Source organism: Schistocerca cancellata, chromosome 5 (genome assembly GCF_023864275.1).
Source record: "Schistocerca cancellata isolate TAMUIC-IGC-003103 chromosome 5, iqSchCanc2.1, whole genome shotgun sequence".
Lineage (NCBI taxonomy): Eukaryota > Metazoa > Arthropoda > Insecta > Orthoptera > Acrididae > Schistocerca > Schistocerca cancellata.
In genome coordinates, this window is record NC_064630.1 from 746,747,963 (window position 1) to 746,765,027 (window position 17,065).

Genomic DNA, 17,065 nt, shown 5'->3' on the forward strand with positions numbered 1-17,065 from the left:
GCGGATATTCAAATAAAGAGATATATAAACAGGCAGAGTACGGCGCTGCGGTAGGTAACGCCTAATAAGAAAACAAGTGTCTGGCGGATTATTTAGATTGATTACTGCTGCTACGGTGGCAGGTTATCAAGATTTAAGTGAGTTTGAACGTGGTGTTCTAATCGGCGCACGAGCGATCATCTCCAAGTGCGGATCTTCCCGTAAGACCATTTCAAAGGGTACCGTGAACATCAGGAATCCGGTAAAACATCAAATCTCCGACATCGCTGCAGACGGAAGAAGATCCTGCAAGAACGGGACCAACGGCGACTGAAGAGAATATGTTTAACTGCAGAATATGCTTGAATACACACAAAAAAAAAAAACAGGAGAGACGGAGACAGCCACAGTTCTGAGAGTTAATTGAATATCACTTTCTGGCGTAGCGTGAGCGCACGTGTTTACATTTCGTCCGCGACGGCAGCGGCGGGTGTCGGCGCGAGCTATGAACCTGAGAATCTATTCTAAATTTCTCTCGACTGTTAATCCCCAGGCCTGCGCAGTGGCTCTGGCATCTCACTGTGTCAGCTGGATGTTCCGCTCTGTGGGTTTCGGCCTAACATTGGGACTGGCGTTACCATCATAAAATTTTCCTTTCCTCAGAACTGCGACTGAGATCTGAGGTGTGGGAATTACTTGTGTGAAATTACTAGTGTCAGTCTTCAATAAAATTCTTCAGGGTATCAGACCGCATCGTCATAATTTAAAATGCGCCAACGTTTCGGCCAGCGTTGCAGCAAGCCTTCATCAGGGCCTTACGTTAAACTGTTTAACGTAAGGCCCTGATGATGGCTAGCTGCAACGCTGGCCGAAACGTTGGCGCATTTTAAATTATGACGATGCGGTCTGATACCCTGAAGAATTTTATTGAAGATGACAACGGCCGCGGAAGCCTACGCTTACACTAGTGTCAGTGTTAGTGGTTTATATTCATGACGTGCTGGCTTGTTTATTCACTTTGTCTATGAACAATTTGTACATTTTGATGTGACTATGCCATGCGACATATCAATTTTACCAGAATTGTTACAGGAATTCAATGTAATGTGTGTTATTTGTTTGACGCCTTACACAGTATAAAAATCTTACTAAACTTTTCAGATGTTGCCCTTCAGTATAACGGAGCGCTATTTTCGAACCTACATAATATATCAAAACTTCAGTCTCACACTTACCCAAAGCCATTGACGAGATGGAGGCTGAGACCAAAAATGCTATACATATACCTGCTATACATATACCATGCACATTAGTGCATGACTTCTATAAGTTTTCCATGCCACTGTCAGCTAACACATTACGTTGCTGTAAAGCAAAATCCAGTTTTCAGTGAAAAATATAGTGTGACCAGTACAGTTAATTCAATGATATTTATAAACCAACCTGCAGTACCCACATTAAAGTTTACCATAATTTTCTACCTGGCACTTCCTAGACTACAGTTAAGTTTGTCTGTACTAATTCAGAATAAGTACACACTAAAACCAAACTCCATCCGGGTCAGCCTCGAATGCCTCAACTGGATCGACTGACCGCCATATCGTCATTACTGAACTAGTGTCATGGGGTGGAAATTTGGAGAGGTGTCGGGTCTTCACACCGCAGTACTGTCCATTGTCAGTTTTATTTTTGTGTATCCATCCTCTACTTCGGATGGAGAGTAGGACAATGGCAAATGTGCAGATTTGAGGTGTCATCTTCAGCCATGTGTTAAAATCTTTTTAATCAAATCCCAAAACCGGTCACATGGTTAGAAGTGTTACCACTAATTACCAGGTGTCAGTTTCGTGACCTGGAGCCATTACTAATCGCTAATGTATCTCCTCAATTGGCATCACGAGCCTGAGTGCACTCTGGCAGACCAACAGCGAACATGTGTGTGTATGACGGCATTGCCACTGACATTAATATACCCTGTTGTACACTAACATTGCAACTCCTGAAAAATAGCAAACAGCAAAATGTTTCTGACTATAGATAGTGTAGTATGAAGACTACATGATTACATACTTAGGTGATGAAAGGGGGGGGAGGTGTACAGGGTACGAAACTTAGTACACTGAGATGACACCACCGGCACAAAATTATGGCCATAACCCATTAGGCATCAAGCTCAAATAAGTTTTGAAGAAAGATATGGGAACGTCCTTCCATTTTGCTTCAGCTCTGTACCAGTGTTCATGCATCCTAGAGGCCTTTGAGGGTTTCCCGTGACAGTCGCACAGCAACCAATGACCAAGAGCTCTTCAACGTGTTTCTGATAAACAGAACTTGCTGAGTAGTGCAACTTTTAAATATTCCTTGTTTCAAGATAGAACAACTCGAACATCATGTAGTCTTGTGTTATCTCATTGGAAGGCAAAGTGACATGTACCTTGAAGCTATGTTGCAGTTGACGGGTTTAATAAGTCAGCAAGCAATAGTTGCTTTCGAAATCAACTGCTGTGCAAGCCAGAGTCGATCGTGTGTGTAGCCAATGGCACCCAATAGAATTACGCCGTTTACTGGGCTTGGATAACATTTGTGAGTGATATCTGGCAATGCTCGTCCTCCTCGGTGTTCGTCCTCCTTGGTACCATTACACAAATGTACGTCGATCGTGATGCTGTACTCAGAACCGGGGCATTTCTGAAAAGGCGGCATGGTGCCACTGCTGTAGGTAGTGTGACGTTTGCCGCACCACTGACGTCATATCAAGGAAAAAGGCTAGAACTGATAGCATGCAGACAGTCTGTGTAGCTTCACTCTTACTCGTACTGTCCATGAGGATAACAGTCTGCAAGCAAGCCTATTACTGTCTGAGGGTACATAACGTGGCTGCGTAATGTTACTGAGCAGAGTGAAGAGAACGTCAGTCCCATCGTGCACTAGTGACTTGGGGCTGTTGATACCTTCCATGGCGCTATTTATGGCTTTCCTAAACGCATCGATTCCGTATGCTCATGAGAATCATGGGATACCAACAACTGTGAGCATGTACGTTGACGAAATATAAACCACAATCTCGACAGGCCACCATCCTGTCACTGTCAACACGTTGGTAGACCTTCCTCCTTCTCACAAGAGACATGAGAAGATATCCTACACTTCTCTGACTTTTGAATGAGAAACATATAGTGTAATAATTCCATGTGCCGGATGTCTCAAACGTTCTGGGTCAAATTGAAATAGGTGATAGTGGGATAGGGAATCAGCCGACGAAACCGCATGTTTATTGTCTTATACACATACACAACGTCCACCATATTACAACAAGGTAGCTCATAGTAATTATGAGTGTGATGACCGCCGTTCTCAATACATGCATGGCAGCGCCGCATGAAGGTCTACTGCACTCTCTAAAGGATGCTTGGTGCCCATTGTTGCAGGAGACAGGCAGCTTGGACCCTAGCAAGCAGGTCTTCGTCCGTTCCTACGGGGGTTCCATGCATCAACGTCTTGATGTAACCCCAGGAGAAAAAGTCCAGAGATGTACGAAACAGCGATCGGACAGGACCTCCCCTTCCAATCCAACGATGAGAGTACATGTTTGTCAAGTGCTCGTGGCCATTAACATCGAAGTGGGCTGGGGAATCTTCTTGTTGAAACCACGTCGTTTCGCAGTCAACAAGGGTTACAGTCTCCAGGAATTGTGGCAGCACACCTTGCAGAAACACCAAGTAAAGAGGTCCACTCAAAAGCGCAGGCAGAAAATAATGTCCTGTTAGCTAATGTGGGACAATTCCCGAGCCTACATTGACAGAGAATCGTTGTTGGTGGCCACCGATGTGGGTGGGGCTGGACTTTTCTTTATTCCAGACGTAGCCTGTGGCATCACAGGTGAACGAGGCAACATCCATCAGTAATATAAACTGTACGAAGTTCAGCAATCCATCACCATGGTAGACAATCAATTGACATAAGTGAACGTATGGTTCAACATGCGTTGGCAAGTGCTAGCACACGTTCATAATGATAGGGGAGAAATACATGTTCTATCACCACTCTCCACACTGTATCCTTCGAAGTGTGCATTCCACAGGCAAATTGATGGGTGGTTGTTGTTGGGCGGACTGCCACACGATCCAGCACCATGTCCTCGAAGTCCGGTGTTCGAACACGTCTTTGGTGGGAACCTTATCCGGCTCTCTGTGGCATGAAGGGCTCCTTCTCAGGTAAGATGGTATTCACTGAATTCCACTTTGGGATCACGTGACTTGCGATTGACGTGACATATGTTCGATGAGCCCAGTACGTCTCTGTTGTGTACAGTATGTCTGTTTGGTGGTCAGGGGTGTACACTGTTTGTCACCAATCGCCTGTTCCACAGTGCAACGGACACCCGGGATCTTTCCCAGAGCGGCAGAACTTCATGCGCAGTTGCTAGACATGCAATTGCAATGAGATTGGTGGTTGTCGTTTTGATCAATTACTATTAGCTACATTGTTTTGGCAGTGTACTCTATGTATACCCATAACACAATTAAAATGAATTTCCAACGACTGGTTCCCTATCTCAGTATAATCGGTTGTGGTCCCACTATCACCTATTTCAATATGACTCAAAATGTTTGAGACAATCTGTACGCCAAATGGAGATGACATTATTCATACTTATTTTCCTGGTTTTCCTGATAAGCAAATCTCTTGCATATCCAACCGTGTAGTACATTTCTGTCAGTAAGTACGTTACGTTCCTCTTTCATTCTGTTATAATTTCAGTGAAAAGTAGCGTGTTGAAGATAATTGGAGGGATTGCTACTATTAACACAGAAAATAAAGGCCAAAGAGCGACTAAAATACATATGACGAATACTTGGCAGAGGAAATTTGTGAATCGGTAAAGGCAATTAAGCACAAGACACTAATGAAACGCCCGCTAAATCACGCAGGGCTAACAGGTAATTAGAATTGTGGAAAGGGCCAAGGGAGTTGCTGTCGGATTCATTTCACAATTGTAATATATTGTCATTTAGTTCACCAATACACTTTTCAAAGAATTAAATTTGCTTCGCGGCTGAAGGCCTCCAAACAGATGCTTTAGAATAAGTTCAATTTTGAAAACGCACGACACACAGTTAAATTTACGAATAAGATAAATCGTATACATATGTGAGTACAGCGTGCGGAGCGGCCGAAGGCCGCCGGATTAAATGTTCGACATTTCAAATATACTATGATGATTACTGACGGCAGAAGGCCAGAATGTTTTAAGATGCTAACAGGGCTGATGGCCCACAAAGTGCACAGAAAGAGATAAACATAATAAGATGGCTGAAGGCCGCAAAGTTAAATTCTGCCAATTAAGGAAATATATATTGCAACAATCCGTAGGAAAATACATTAAGTTTAAAAATTTCCTTTCTGCAACACCAACGGCTGAGGGCCGCAATAACTTGTCAAATCTTTCAGAGGAAATTACGATGACCTTTCAAGAGCAGAAGGCGATAATGTTTGGACTCAAAGGAAACTCTGAGAACATGTTTCCAGGGCTGAAGGCAGACAACTAACCTTGCCAAATGAAAAATATAAAATACAGTTCAATTACAATGACATTAACACTGCCAAAAGGATTATTAAGAGAACGGTATTCAAGAGTCTCGACTGGATCGGTCAGCCCTCGTTCACTTACGCGAGACAGGTGGTGTGTCCAACTACACTTAATTCGTGCGAACCCAACAAAGGGACCGTCACGGACCGACAGACCAACCGCTTGCTTGCCACGACGGAGTACATGAGAACTCAAACACAAAAGGTTACAAACGTGATAATCCACAATGGTGTACGTATTAGCTGTCAAAATTACACACAATGCTGGAAAGCGACAACAGATGAGGAAAGGACGCTGCCTGAAATTACGTTAGTGGCCAGGGCAGGTAACCGGAACATTAACGGACACAAGGCAAAAAATTCCTCTGGTACACTTGAATTTGAAATACGGTAATATAGTTAACTTCCCCCAAAAGAACACTGTCTGAATTTACGACAGTGGCCAGGGCAGGTAACCATAACACCAACGGCCACAAGGCAGAAAATTCCACTGATGCACTTGAATCGTAGTCAACCAATATTGTTAATTGCACCGCATGGCGGCTAAATTTCATTAATAGAAACACTGGGTCTTGCTCACAGGAAATCCTCTCCAACAGCGAACCACAGAAAACGACGGGTTCCCGGGTTCGATTCCCGGCGGGGTCAGGGATTTTCTCTGCCTCGTGATGACTGGGTGTTGTGTGATGTCCTTAGGTTAGTTAGGTTTAAGTAGTTCTAAGCTCTAGGGGACTGATGACCGTAGATGTCAAGTCCCATAGTGCTCAGAGCCATTTCAACCGTTTTTGAACAGAAAACGAACCACCTCAACATGAATGGACGTGGCTTGGGTAGTTGAAACCACTACTCAACTTTAAAGTCCTGGGTCGGTGAACCACGAAGCCCGTAGCGATCTGACAGCTCCTCACACGCTTCGACACTGCGCAGGCACCGGCAGCGGAACCAGCCGTCTGCACCGCGCGGAGATAACTTCCCTGGTCCGCAGAGACCGACCGACCACCTCAGGATGCCGACAAGGTCTAAAACAGTCGTCAGTAGACATAACGCCAACTACACACAAATCCTGACAAACAGTGCACGATGACCTGAACGATACTAAATAGTAACTAAGCACGCACAAAGACACATCGGTAGTCGATGCGCGCGCGCGCGCGCACACACACACACACACACACACACACACACACACACACACAACCGGCTCATGAACGATCGGCGAGCCGAAACGCGTCGTCTGGTAGGACGACCGACCGACGATCCACCAAGACCGTGGCCTTGGTTCAAGGGATGCGTGGCGGCAATGGTCGGGCGAGCCATGTCGACGCAGACGTCACTGCTGCTCCAACCCGACTGCACCTGTACCTCACTGCAACTCCCCGACAGGCAGGTCCGGAATGCGCTCCAAACACGTTCCAACTGACTGGCAGCCTGAAGTCGTGACCCGAATTGGCTTACGACAGACCACGACCGGGAAGTAACAGCAGTCGAGCAAAGATACTACGAGAGGAGACATATCGATACGCGCTGCTAACGACCCTCACGGTCAGACAAAGCAGCAACTCAGTGACAGTAGTAATTTAAATTACCGTAGTGAGGTGAAAGTACGTTAAAAACGGTGTTTAAATACATGACGGCGGGAACAGGAGCCACGACGGCTCAACTAATGTGAACAGCCCTTGAGTGTTGCCCAATGTTTGTACTCCCAAGCAGATACAGCAGCAGACCTTGAAAGAGTTCAGAGATTCGCGGCAAGGCTCGTAACTAACTGTACAACTCACAGGAAAATATAAACGGAATGCCGATGGAGCTCAGCAAGACTCAGCTTTGCGTTGTCCTTGCGAAATGCTTTTGGGTAAATTTAGAGATCCAGTGTTACTCGAAGTCTGTGCGAAGATCCTGAAGTGAGGAGCAACATAAATCGGTCGTCACTCATATAGAGCTATTGACGCTCTTACTGTAGGGGACATCACTGTATCCCTGTGAAACTGATTTTAAAACTACTGATGCCACTGAACTACAGAGTTGTGCTTGCGTTAATAGAATGACTGCAACTGTGAGAAAAGGTTCATTTAGCTGCCACGCTCGAAGCGATGTACCACAGGGCCCATAACTCGCCATCTGATAGTTCCCTATATTTTAAAGACTTTAATTCACACAACTTGCCATGGGTCTCTGTCATCACATGCTCCTGGGTTATACAGAAGAGTAGAACAATAATAACTGCTACCCAAACGGCTAGCGCAGTTACTTCCGCATTTCTATGGGTTCGTTCTCCTCTGTGAATCTCGCGAGGTGATTCCCAGCTTCACTGACACTGGTCAGCGAACGTTCTACGACTTGCATACGTTTGGGACGTTGTGCAGTGCCTCAAACGAGGTTAAGTGTGTGCAGTAAAGCCAAGTGGTTGCTCGAACATCAAAGAGGAGTCAATGAGTGGCATCATTTAATTACGAACTTGATTCACCTTTCCACTATTTTCAAGCCTTCAGGACAAGTCAAAGACCGTTTCCTGGAGTGAGTAATGTCATTTTTCAATCAGGGGCAGTCATGTGGCACCTTGCTGGTTCTAATGCCGATCTGTTCCTGAGAACCTCAAAGACACTGGTAGCGAGTACAAAACGTTGACGAATTAATGAGGAGATGATTAGCATTAAACTCCTAAACACGATTAACTGTTCCGCAAAGACACGTAAGTATGGAAGGCTTCCACGAGACATTCTGGGGGAGGTGAACAGTGTCCAAGTACTGTTTTAGTGCGCAGCCAGGGAAGCATAGCGCAGCCACTGTTAGTAGGAACCATAATTAAGTGTTCTGTGACTCCAGAGACACTCCTGAGAGGAGTAAAGAGGTATTTTGTTTCAGATGAGATGAAACATACAGCTGTTTCACATTGATATGGTGTTAGAGGAGGTGGGTGGGGGGAGGGGGGCTGTGTGGAGTGACAACACCTTATCACAACAAAATGAATAAAGGGATCCTACACCTCTTCCCATGCGGAACTAAGTTAATCTAGGTAAACATTTTCAAATGCAGTGGGGAGATAACTAATGCTAAGTTTACAGTGTTGTGTTTCAAAGTACTGTCGAGAAAGTGCATGTTAGTATAATGATGAAAAGTAATATTAGAAATACCTAGTTCCTTAAAGTAGCGCTCGTACTGTTGTAATAATGTAATGTCTAAATTTGCAGATAATGTAGCAGCAGCCAGACAAAGGAATATGACTGAGCTCAACAGTCTTTCACAACTGTGACACATCGTGTTATGAAATTTGATCTTAAAGATCATCCTGACGTCACACATCGTGATCCACGAGGCCAACATCGCTGGACTGACATGAGAACAACTCGTAGTAGCCTGAGTTATTGTTATGCTAGAATTTATAATTAGTTTGGTGATACATTATGACCTTGTCGAGTTTATACTCATATGATACTGCTTTGTCATAAACAGACGTAGTGTTTCACTCGAAGCAAAAAAGAAGGGGGAGAAAGAGAAATCAGACATTAATTTTGAGTTATGGAACATATAATCAACATGTGGAGTTGACGTTAACTTGAATAACTGAAAAATAATTATCTCTGCATGTTCTGTTTTCCACAGCCTTGCACCGCCTCTTCTCCCTCGTCCCCTCTCCGTTCCACAGACGCCTTTATCCAGAGCCCGAGCGCTTAGAAAGCCGACTTCCTGGAAACGTCTCAGACATTTCATTTATTTTATCAAGTTATGAATTCTGTTTGACTTCAGTAGGGGTATGAGAGCACCACAGGATGCCAGAAACATTAGCGCCTTGTATGGGGGTAATGCCATTGGTCAGAACACGGCAGGAAAATGGTTTCTCATTTTAGGTAGGATCTTTTTGACATTAGTGACTCTTCACTTTTAGGAAGACGTCTGCATATGATGAAAATCGTTTAATTGCGTTAATCCACTGTCATCCACTTCAGTGTACTCGAGAAGCAGATGTGAAGCAACTTTGGTCATTGCAACATCTTGCAACATTTACATGCAACGGTGAAAGTTCAAATACCAGATGTATTCAGCACTACGTGCTCCATGCCAAAATCACAAAAATCAACGGGTGACCAAATGTACTATCATGCCCAAAAGTATCCGAACCGCTTGAATTGTGATCCACATGATTTGCATGCAACCAGTATAACGTAGCTGTCTAGCGGGTCCTCTAATCGCTTTTCGGTACAGTCGTTCGACTATACTAGATGGATACCACGAGGGACCACTAGACAACACTGTTATTTAGGCAATCAGTGCGATGTAACATCACACCATGATACTGCAAAAACTAGAAAAACACGTAATTAGAGATGAGTTAGTCCCTAACGCTTGTACAGGTTACAATGATTTTCAAAAGCGTTACCAACTCATTAGAGTCTGAAACAACTAACAATGGCACATAAACTATATAGCAATCCTTAAATAAAGTAAATGTTTGCATGAACAAGATATTCTGAGACAATGGCTGGACTAATAAAGGTCTATAACAGTTCAAAGTATTTTTCCTCTGTATAAGGTTTTCCCGCACCTGCAAAATGTCTCAGTGACGATTTGTTTTTGCATGAAATGGTCGTTAAAGGAACTAGTTAAATAAAACGCGATAAACAACGGTAAACGCTGTATAGAAACCGCAATATTAATTGAGTATAATCAGCAATGTCACTGTAGTAATTATTTATGAATAATTCCTTGCCCACATGTTTGAACCGTAAATGACATGACGAAATCTTTTGTTCTGGATGTGAACAGAAACCGATCAGACGTAGCCACTACTAACTAAAATACACTTTGGCACCTGCCCTGGACTTGATCAAGGCAACGATCATCAATGCTGACTAGCAGTAAAGAGTCATGAAATAGGGGTTTTCAACAGTATTAGTTGACATATCTGATACTGTCCTCTTCACCCTCAGACCTTTCACTACTCGTTTGTAAAACTTGTCGTTTAACAGACTTTTCCTTTCCCTTTCCCATTTTCTTGTGTTGTTTTACCTTTCCCTTTTCTTTATTTTTTCTCACTTTTTCACTGTTGATGTTCACTTTCCTTTTATTGCTTTGCTCTTCTGCTGAGGTTTGTTTTGCTGGAGTATCGGTTAAAATAGCGGTTTTTCTAGAACATGTTGTTTGTTACAATCCTTGGTGGTGCCTTCGGAAAAGGACGCCCTGCTTTTGGAGAGAATTAGTCTTCATCTCCAAGTTGTTGTTCTACGACACCAGAAGATCCAGGCCGATTAGCAACCCCTGATGACCCTGGTGAATCAACAATTTATCACTTATCTGTATTAATGTTTACAATTTCAGATGCATAAATTGGGGCATGTTGTTCCGAGGTCACAACGTGCCCCCCAAAAACGGAACATGTAGCCCCAATCACACATGTTGAATTAAAGCAAGATATTGGTTGCGTCCAGAAACATATGTAATTTACGCATTGTGTACCAATACTGTAGATAAATCCTTACATAAAAAATACCTAATATCAAAATATTTACTTATGTCAAACAGCGGCGCACGTGCTGTGGTCGTTCCAGTGTTCCAGGGACCATTATACTGTTATGATGGCTACCGTCGGTGGGCTATGGGGTTTCATTTCACGACGTGTTTACTTCATATTCACATCTCTTTCCCTCGCGGAGTTATTCCAACCGGAACAATTTACCTCGGTAACTTCTAGTCCACTCCCCCCTACATTTAAACCCGAGTTTTATCCCATTTCTGTTGCTTTTAAGTGAGCTGTATTACAGACTGTGATTGGGCAGTCTTCACATCTGCTCATAGTACCGGTATACAATACTTGGATATGGATTGTAATAACAGACATTATACTATACGCATGTGGACATTACATTTCACTGTAATATAGAAATAATAGGAAACCCCCATGAAGGACAGTGTTTTAATTGACACGTAGTAATGATAAAAAGAATTTCAGAGGTTGCATACATGGTGTCAGCATCACTTAACTAACTACACGATAGGTTATCCCAACGACGAATGTAGTCGGTATTATTCTGAAAGTATGAGTGTCCTGAAAAAAGTACAGTGATATATTTAATTTATTAATATGTATTGCTGCCACGTTCACGCCAATGTTTTTCGACGATACGAACTCTTCAACGAACAAAGCACGCCTGGCTAGCTTCCACTTTCGTTTCGCGCACATTGTTCTCAGCTGCTGGCTGTGGACTGACCATCGTGTTGTGCGGTGGATCAATGGCTTCTGTTTCTCAATGACCACATATCTCCTAGTAGCGGCTTTTGGGACAGAATTGTGGATCAGCGTCTCATTAAACAAGCAACTGGGGACTAGAGAGGTCAATAGGTTCTGGAAGACCTTGTTCTGTCCGTTTGCAGTAACACAAGAGGATAAATGTCATGTTTATTTTCGTACTAGGATATCCTCTTTTCAGTATCTGTCGATGACTCTTAAAAATTACTGTACTGAATTGAAATAAATAAAAACAGTAACTTCTGCTATACGGCTGTAGACAAGAAATTTCCTTGTGTTAACGATTTCTCAAGATACTTTCTTCTTTGTATGCTATTATTCTCCAAAATCTCGCTTCGCTATCTTGACCGGTTTATGCAACCTGGAGTTTACGAGCTATATAGGATCCATGTTCTCAAGATCAAAGACAGATAAATACCTCCTTCCAACTACAAAGAAAAATTCAGTATGTTAGCTAAATTTCGTATGCAGCAACAGATGTACCAAACGCAAAATGATTGTGACCCCTAATTTCCATTGCAAACTTTTCCAATTTTACACAGTGTCTTAAGTAACTGTATGTATCGCAATAAGTACGACCATTAGCGAGATGGCGGTCACGTCACCATGGAACTGACACACGAAGTTAGAAGTAACGAAAAAATAAATATTTTTACTGAATTGTTCCTGTAAAATAGTTTGAGATAAGTTACAGGGTTTGTGCTTCGATTCTGTCAGCGCTGCGCGTCGCCAACAGGTGCGGACACAGATGCTTCCCGCCTCAATATCCGCAGGATCTGCCTGCATGTGAAGGTGAGAGGTGCCGGGGCTAGCAGTGTATTCAACACTAAATTCGTCTAGAATCTTCATATGGAAATGATGATCTAAGCCCCCCTTTTCTAACTCCGACTTTTGCTGTTGCACATGGATTAAGGAGAAAAGTGAACTGACTGTAATCAACCCTGCAAGTGGAGTAGAAAAGAGTTTGGCACCTGCAATAATTTAATTGGATAAAGGAAAGTTTCATTAACATGGTGAGAAATGAAAGGAGTGCTGCACCGATCTACAGAATGAAAGTTCTGTCCAGAATAACAATTTGATTTATTATAGCTAAACTCAAAATGTTAAACAAAACACATGAAACATTTACAATACGTCAAATTGGATACTCAAATAAATGCTCTGAAGGTGAAGTTGACCATAAACTAGCTTGTGACATTTATGACCAAGTGGTATGTGGAGCCAATTCCTTGCAACTCAAATCTTAATAGAAACACCCACCCAACCCAACATTAATTGCTGTTACGGTAGTGAACTCAGACAATGAACATCCAAGACAGAACCACGTTAGGAAAGACGGGAACAGGCGTTCTCTGCTGAGCTCTGATTATCACATAGCAAAATTCCCTAATCTGCCGGTGCTGCGGACATGCATTACCAAGTTGTCTTCTTAACTGCAAGCACACGATCTGGTGTACCGAAGGCGCACACGATCTGGTGTGCTGGAGGCGATGGCTGGTTGCTTCGACGTCCCATCGTGATGATGATAATGTCGCGAGTATAGCCCGAAACAAATTATCCTGGTGTGATTGTTCCAGACTAAAGACTTCCTAGCAATACAAATGTGCCTCTGAGGGAGACGTAGACGGCTCGCCACACAATCACTGACGGTACAGTGATTGATTTTAGCAAGCGAAGTCACACAGTAATTCCGATATAGTTAACTTTAGCCAAAAATGCTCAAGACTGGCAACACAGGCCACTTGTACACTGAACACTCAAATGCCAACTGTACTCGGAAAGTTAGGTTGAAGTCGAAACTTCAGCATCTTCGTCAAACAGTTACAATTAAAATAAAATTATATTACACAGCCAACGAAAGGCAGGCTGTCCAGAGCAGCGAGAGTCAGTGTTGTAACCTACTCCGACCGAAAGGCGAGAGCCGACTCTTTCTAGAGTGCCTGTACAAGGCGAACACAAAACATTAGCGCCCCAACAACAGAGGCTGTGGTTGAACGCGCCAATCAGCAACTCAAAAACCGGCGGAAAATTCCACTCTATTGCCGAAGCACTGCTATTCCACCAATGGAGATACTTGGCGACAATTCCTGCGCCGATTTTGCTACGTCACGGAGATATCCCCTGCGCAAGCCAATCACAGTTATGATTTTGCAGAAAACGCGGGAATTTGCCCGCGAAGACTGTCTGGGAACACAAGTCATTCGCACGCCTCGCTGGTAGCCCGTCAGAAAGTGTTGCCACTAAGTTTCTGCGAAGTAACGGAATCTCTAACCCCAGTCGCTCCTTCAGGCCCCTGGGGGCATGTTGCTCCCGCTCTTATGACAATGTCGGCGTCTGGACCGCATCCACTCTATTCTCTGGCACCCGTCGGCATAACCCTTTCAAGACCAGCAGAACCGCCCTGTCACCGGACCACCCGGGTGATGAGAGACGCTGCGTGGGAAATCCGCATGTGAATAGCAACTTTTCGCCGCATGCAATTAGAGCGGAAAATATTCATATCTTCCGAGTTCACAATATTAGCCTTTTAATGACCATACTCGACTATACTTCCCCAAATCGAATTACTCAGAGTAAGATATAAATATGAGAGGGGGCAAGTCACTGTGTGCATCGTAAAGGCATGCCACCTCTCAAAGGAACGTGCGCATTGAACTGCAGTCGTGTCATTTCACACGTGCTATACGCGTCTCAGTCTACGTTTTGCCTAAGGGTCGTTGGCTGAAGTCGAATACACGACTGGCGGAAGATTTAGGAGATTGATGCTTGACTTCAGCGTTGCGCGCTCCGTGCTGATAGGGCCAACTATAAATACTGTCAAGTGTTGGCACATGCGGGAACGTGCGCGTCGCGCTGCAGAGTCGTGTCCTTTCACACGTGCTATAAGCGTCTCAGTCTACACTTTACCTAAGGGTCGTTGGCTGAAGTCGAACACACGACTCGCGGAAGATTTAGGAGGCGGCGCCTTCGTTCTGCGTTGCGCGCTCGGTGCTGACATGGCCGACTATAAATACCGTCAAGTGTCGCCAACAGCGCCAGAGAGACATACAGCAGCAGACTGCGATGCGCGGTTCTGGACTGCACCTTCTGCCGCTGGCGGCGCTGCTGGCATCGGCAGCGGCCGCGTTCTCCTACCGGGGGTGAGTCTCGTGTTGTTACTACACTCCTGGAAAAGGAAAAAAGAACACATTGACACCGGTGTGTCAGACCCACCATACTTGCTACGGACACTGCGAGAGGGCTGTACAAGCAATGATCACACGCACGGCACAGCGGACACAACAGGAACCGCGGTGTTGGCCGTCGAATGGCGCTAGCTGCGCAGCATTTGTGCACCGCCACCGTCAGTGTCAGCCAGTTTGCCGTGGCATACGGAGCTCCATCGCAGTCTTTAACACTGGTAGCATGCCGCGACAGCGTGGACGTGAACCGTATGTGCAGTTGACGGACTTTGAGCGAGGGCGTATAGTGGGCATGCGGGAGGCCGGGTGGACGTACCGCCGAATTGCTCAACACGTGGGGCGTGAGGTCTCCACAGTACATCGATGTTGTCGCCAGTGGTCGGCGGAAGGTGCACGTGCCCATCGACCTGGGACCGGACCGCAGCGACGCACGGATGCACGCCAAGACCGTAGGATCCTACGCAATGCCGTAGGGGACCGCACCGCCACTTCCCAGCAAATTAGGGACACTGTTGCTCCTGGGGTATCGGCGAGGACCATTCGCAACCGTCTCCATGAAGCTGGGCTACGGTCCCGCACACCGTTAGGCCGTCTTCCGCTCACGCCCCAACATCGTGCAGCCCGCCTCCAGTGGTGTCGCGACAGGCGTGAATGGAGGGACGAATGGAGACGTGTCGTCTTCAGCGATGAGAGTCGCTTCTGCCTTGGTGCCAATGATGGTCGTATGCGTGTTTGGCGCCGTGCAGGTGAGCGCCACAATCAGGACTGCATACGACCGAGGCACACAGGGCCAACACCCGGCATCATGGTGTGGGGAGCGATCTCCTACACTGGCAGTACACCACTGGTGATCGTCGAGGGGACACTGAATAGTGCACGGTACATCCAAACCGTCATCGAACCCATCGTTCTACCATTCCTAGACCGGCAAGGGAACTTGCTGTTCCAACAGGACAATGCACGTCCGCATGTATCCCGTGCCACCCAACGTGCTCTAGAAGGTGTAAGTCAACTACCCTGGCCAGCAAGATCTTCGGATCTGTCCCCCATTGAGCATGTTTGGGACTGGATGAGGCGTCGTCTCACGCGGTCTGCACGTCCAGCACGAACGCTGGTCCAACTGAGGCGCCAGGTGGAAATGGCATGGCAAGCCGTTCCACAGGACTACATCCAGCATCTCTACGATCGTCTCCATGGGAGAATAGCAGCCTTCATTGCTGCGAAAGGTGGATATACACTGTACTAGTGCCGACATTGTGCATGCTCTGTTGCCTGTGTCTATGTGCCTGTGGTTCTGTCAGTGTGATCATGTGATGTATCTGACCCCAGGAATGTGTCAATAAAGTTTCCCCTTCCTGGGACAATGAATTCACGGTGTTCTTATTTCAATTTCCAGGAGTGTAGATGCTTAAGCCGTCGACACACGCACCGTGCATCCGAACGTTGAGCGTGCCGAGTTTCTGACGTCATAGCGTGGAATAGCCCGTTCGGGAGTCTTTCCGAACTTGCAGAGCATGCGTCTGAGCGCTGACCAACGCACAACGCCACCTACGTCACAGGCGCGCCGTCTCCCTTGACTACTGTGTTGTGATGCGCCATATTGGCATTCATTTCAAGCCTATATGTATATATGCAGTTTCTGAGCACCAGCAAATTGAGAATAACTGGAAAACCCGTTGTTAGTTGTGTGATTCGTTCCAATAAAATAATGAGAAACATCGTATTCGTGGCAAAAGAACTATTGTAACTTGCATATTATGAGAGTAGTCTGTTTGATGTCAGCGACACACTGAAGATCCACACAAAAAGCATTGTTCATGGTACAATTTGTTATAATTTCAAATAGTAACATAATTATCTACGATTAACGTTTTTATCAAGGGTTAAAACAATATGATTAATTATAAGAAGCGTGTTGTTGGTTTAGCGTAATAAGTATTTGTTGAGGCAGTGGTTCGCGTCTCAACACATCCAATTTTTTTCCCCTAACATTCGCGTTTTTATTGGGTTCTGATACTTTATTATTAGTTTAATGTAAGTATATGCAATAATATTTGATGTTATATAAATATAA

General features: G+C 45.0%; 1 protein-coding gene across 1 annotated transcript in view; it reads left to right on the forward strand.

Moving 5' to 3' along the window:
- The first annotated feature begins 14,829 nt into the window (after positions 1-14,829).
- The window catches only part of LOC126188786 (carboxypeptidase B-like), a 180,101-nt gene continuing 177,865 nt past the window's right edge, over positions 14,830-17,065 (forward strand). The window contains exon 1 of the mRNA XM_049930399.1: positions 14,830-14,949. Within this exon, the coding sequence (XP_049786356.1) occupies positions 14,873-14,949 (77 nt within the window). The 5' untranslated portion in view covers positions 14,830-14,872. The remainder of the gene's footprint in view (positions 14,950-17,065) is intronic.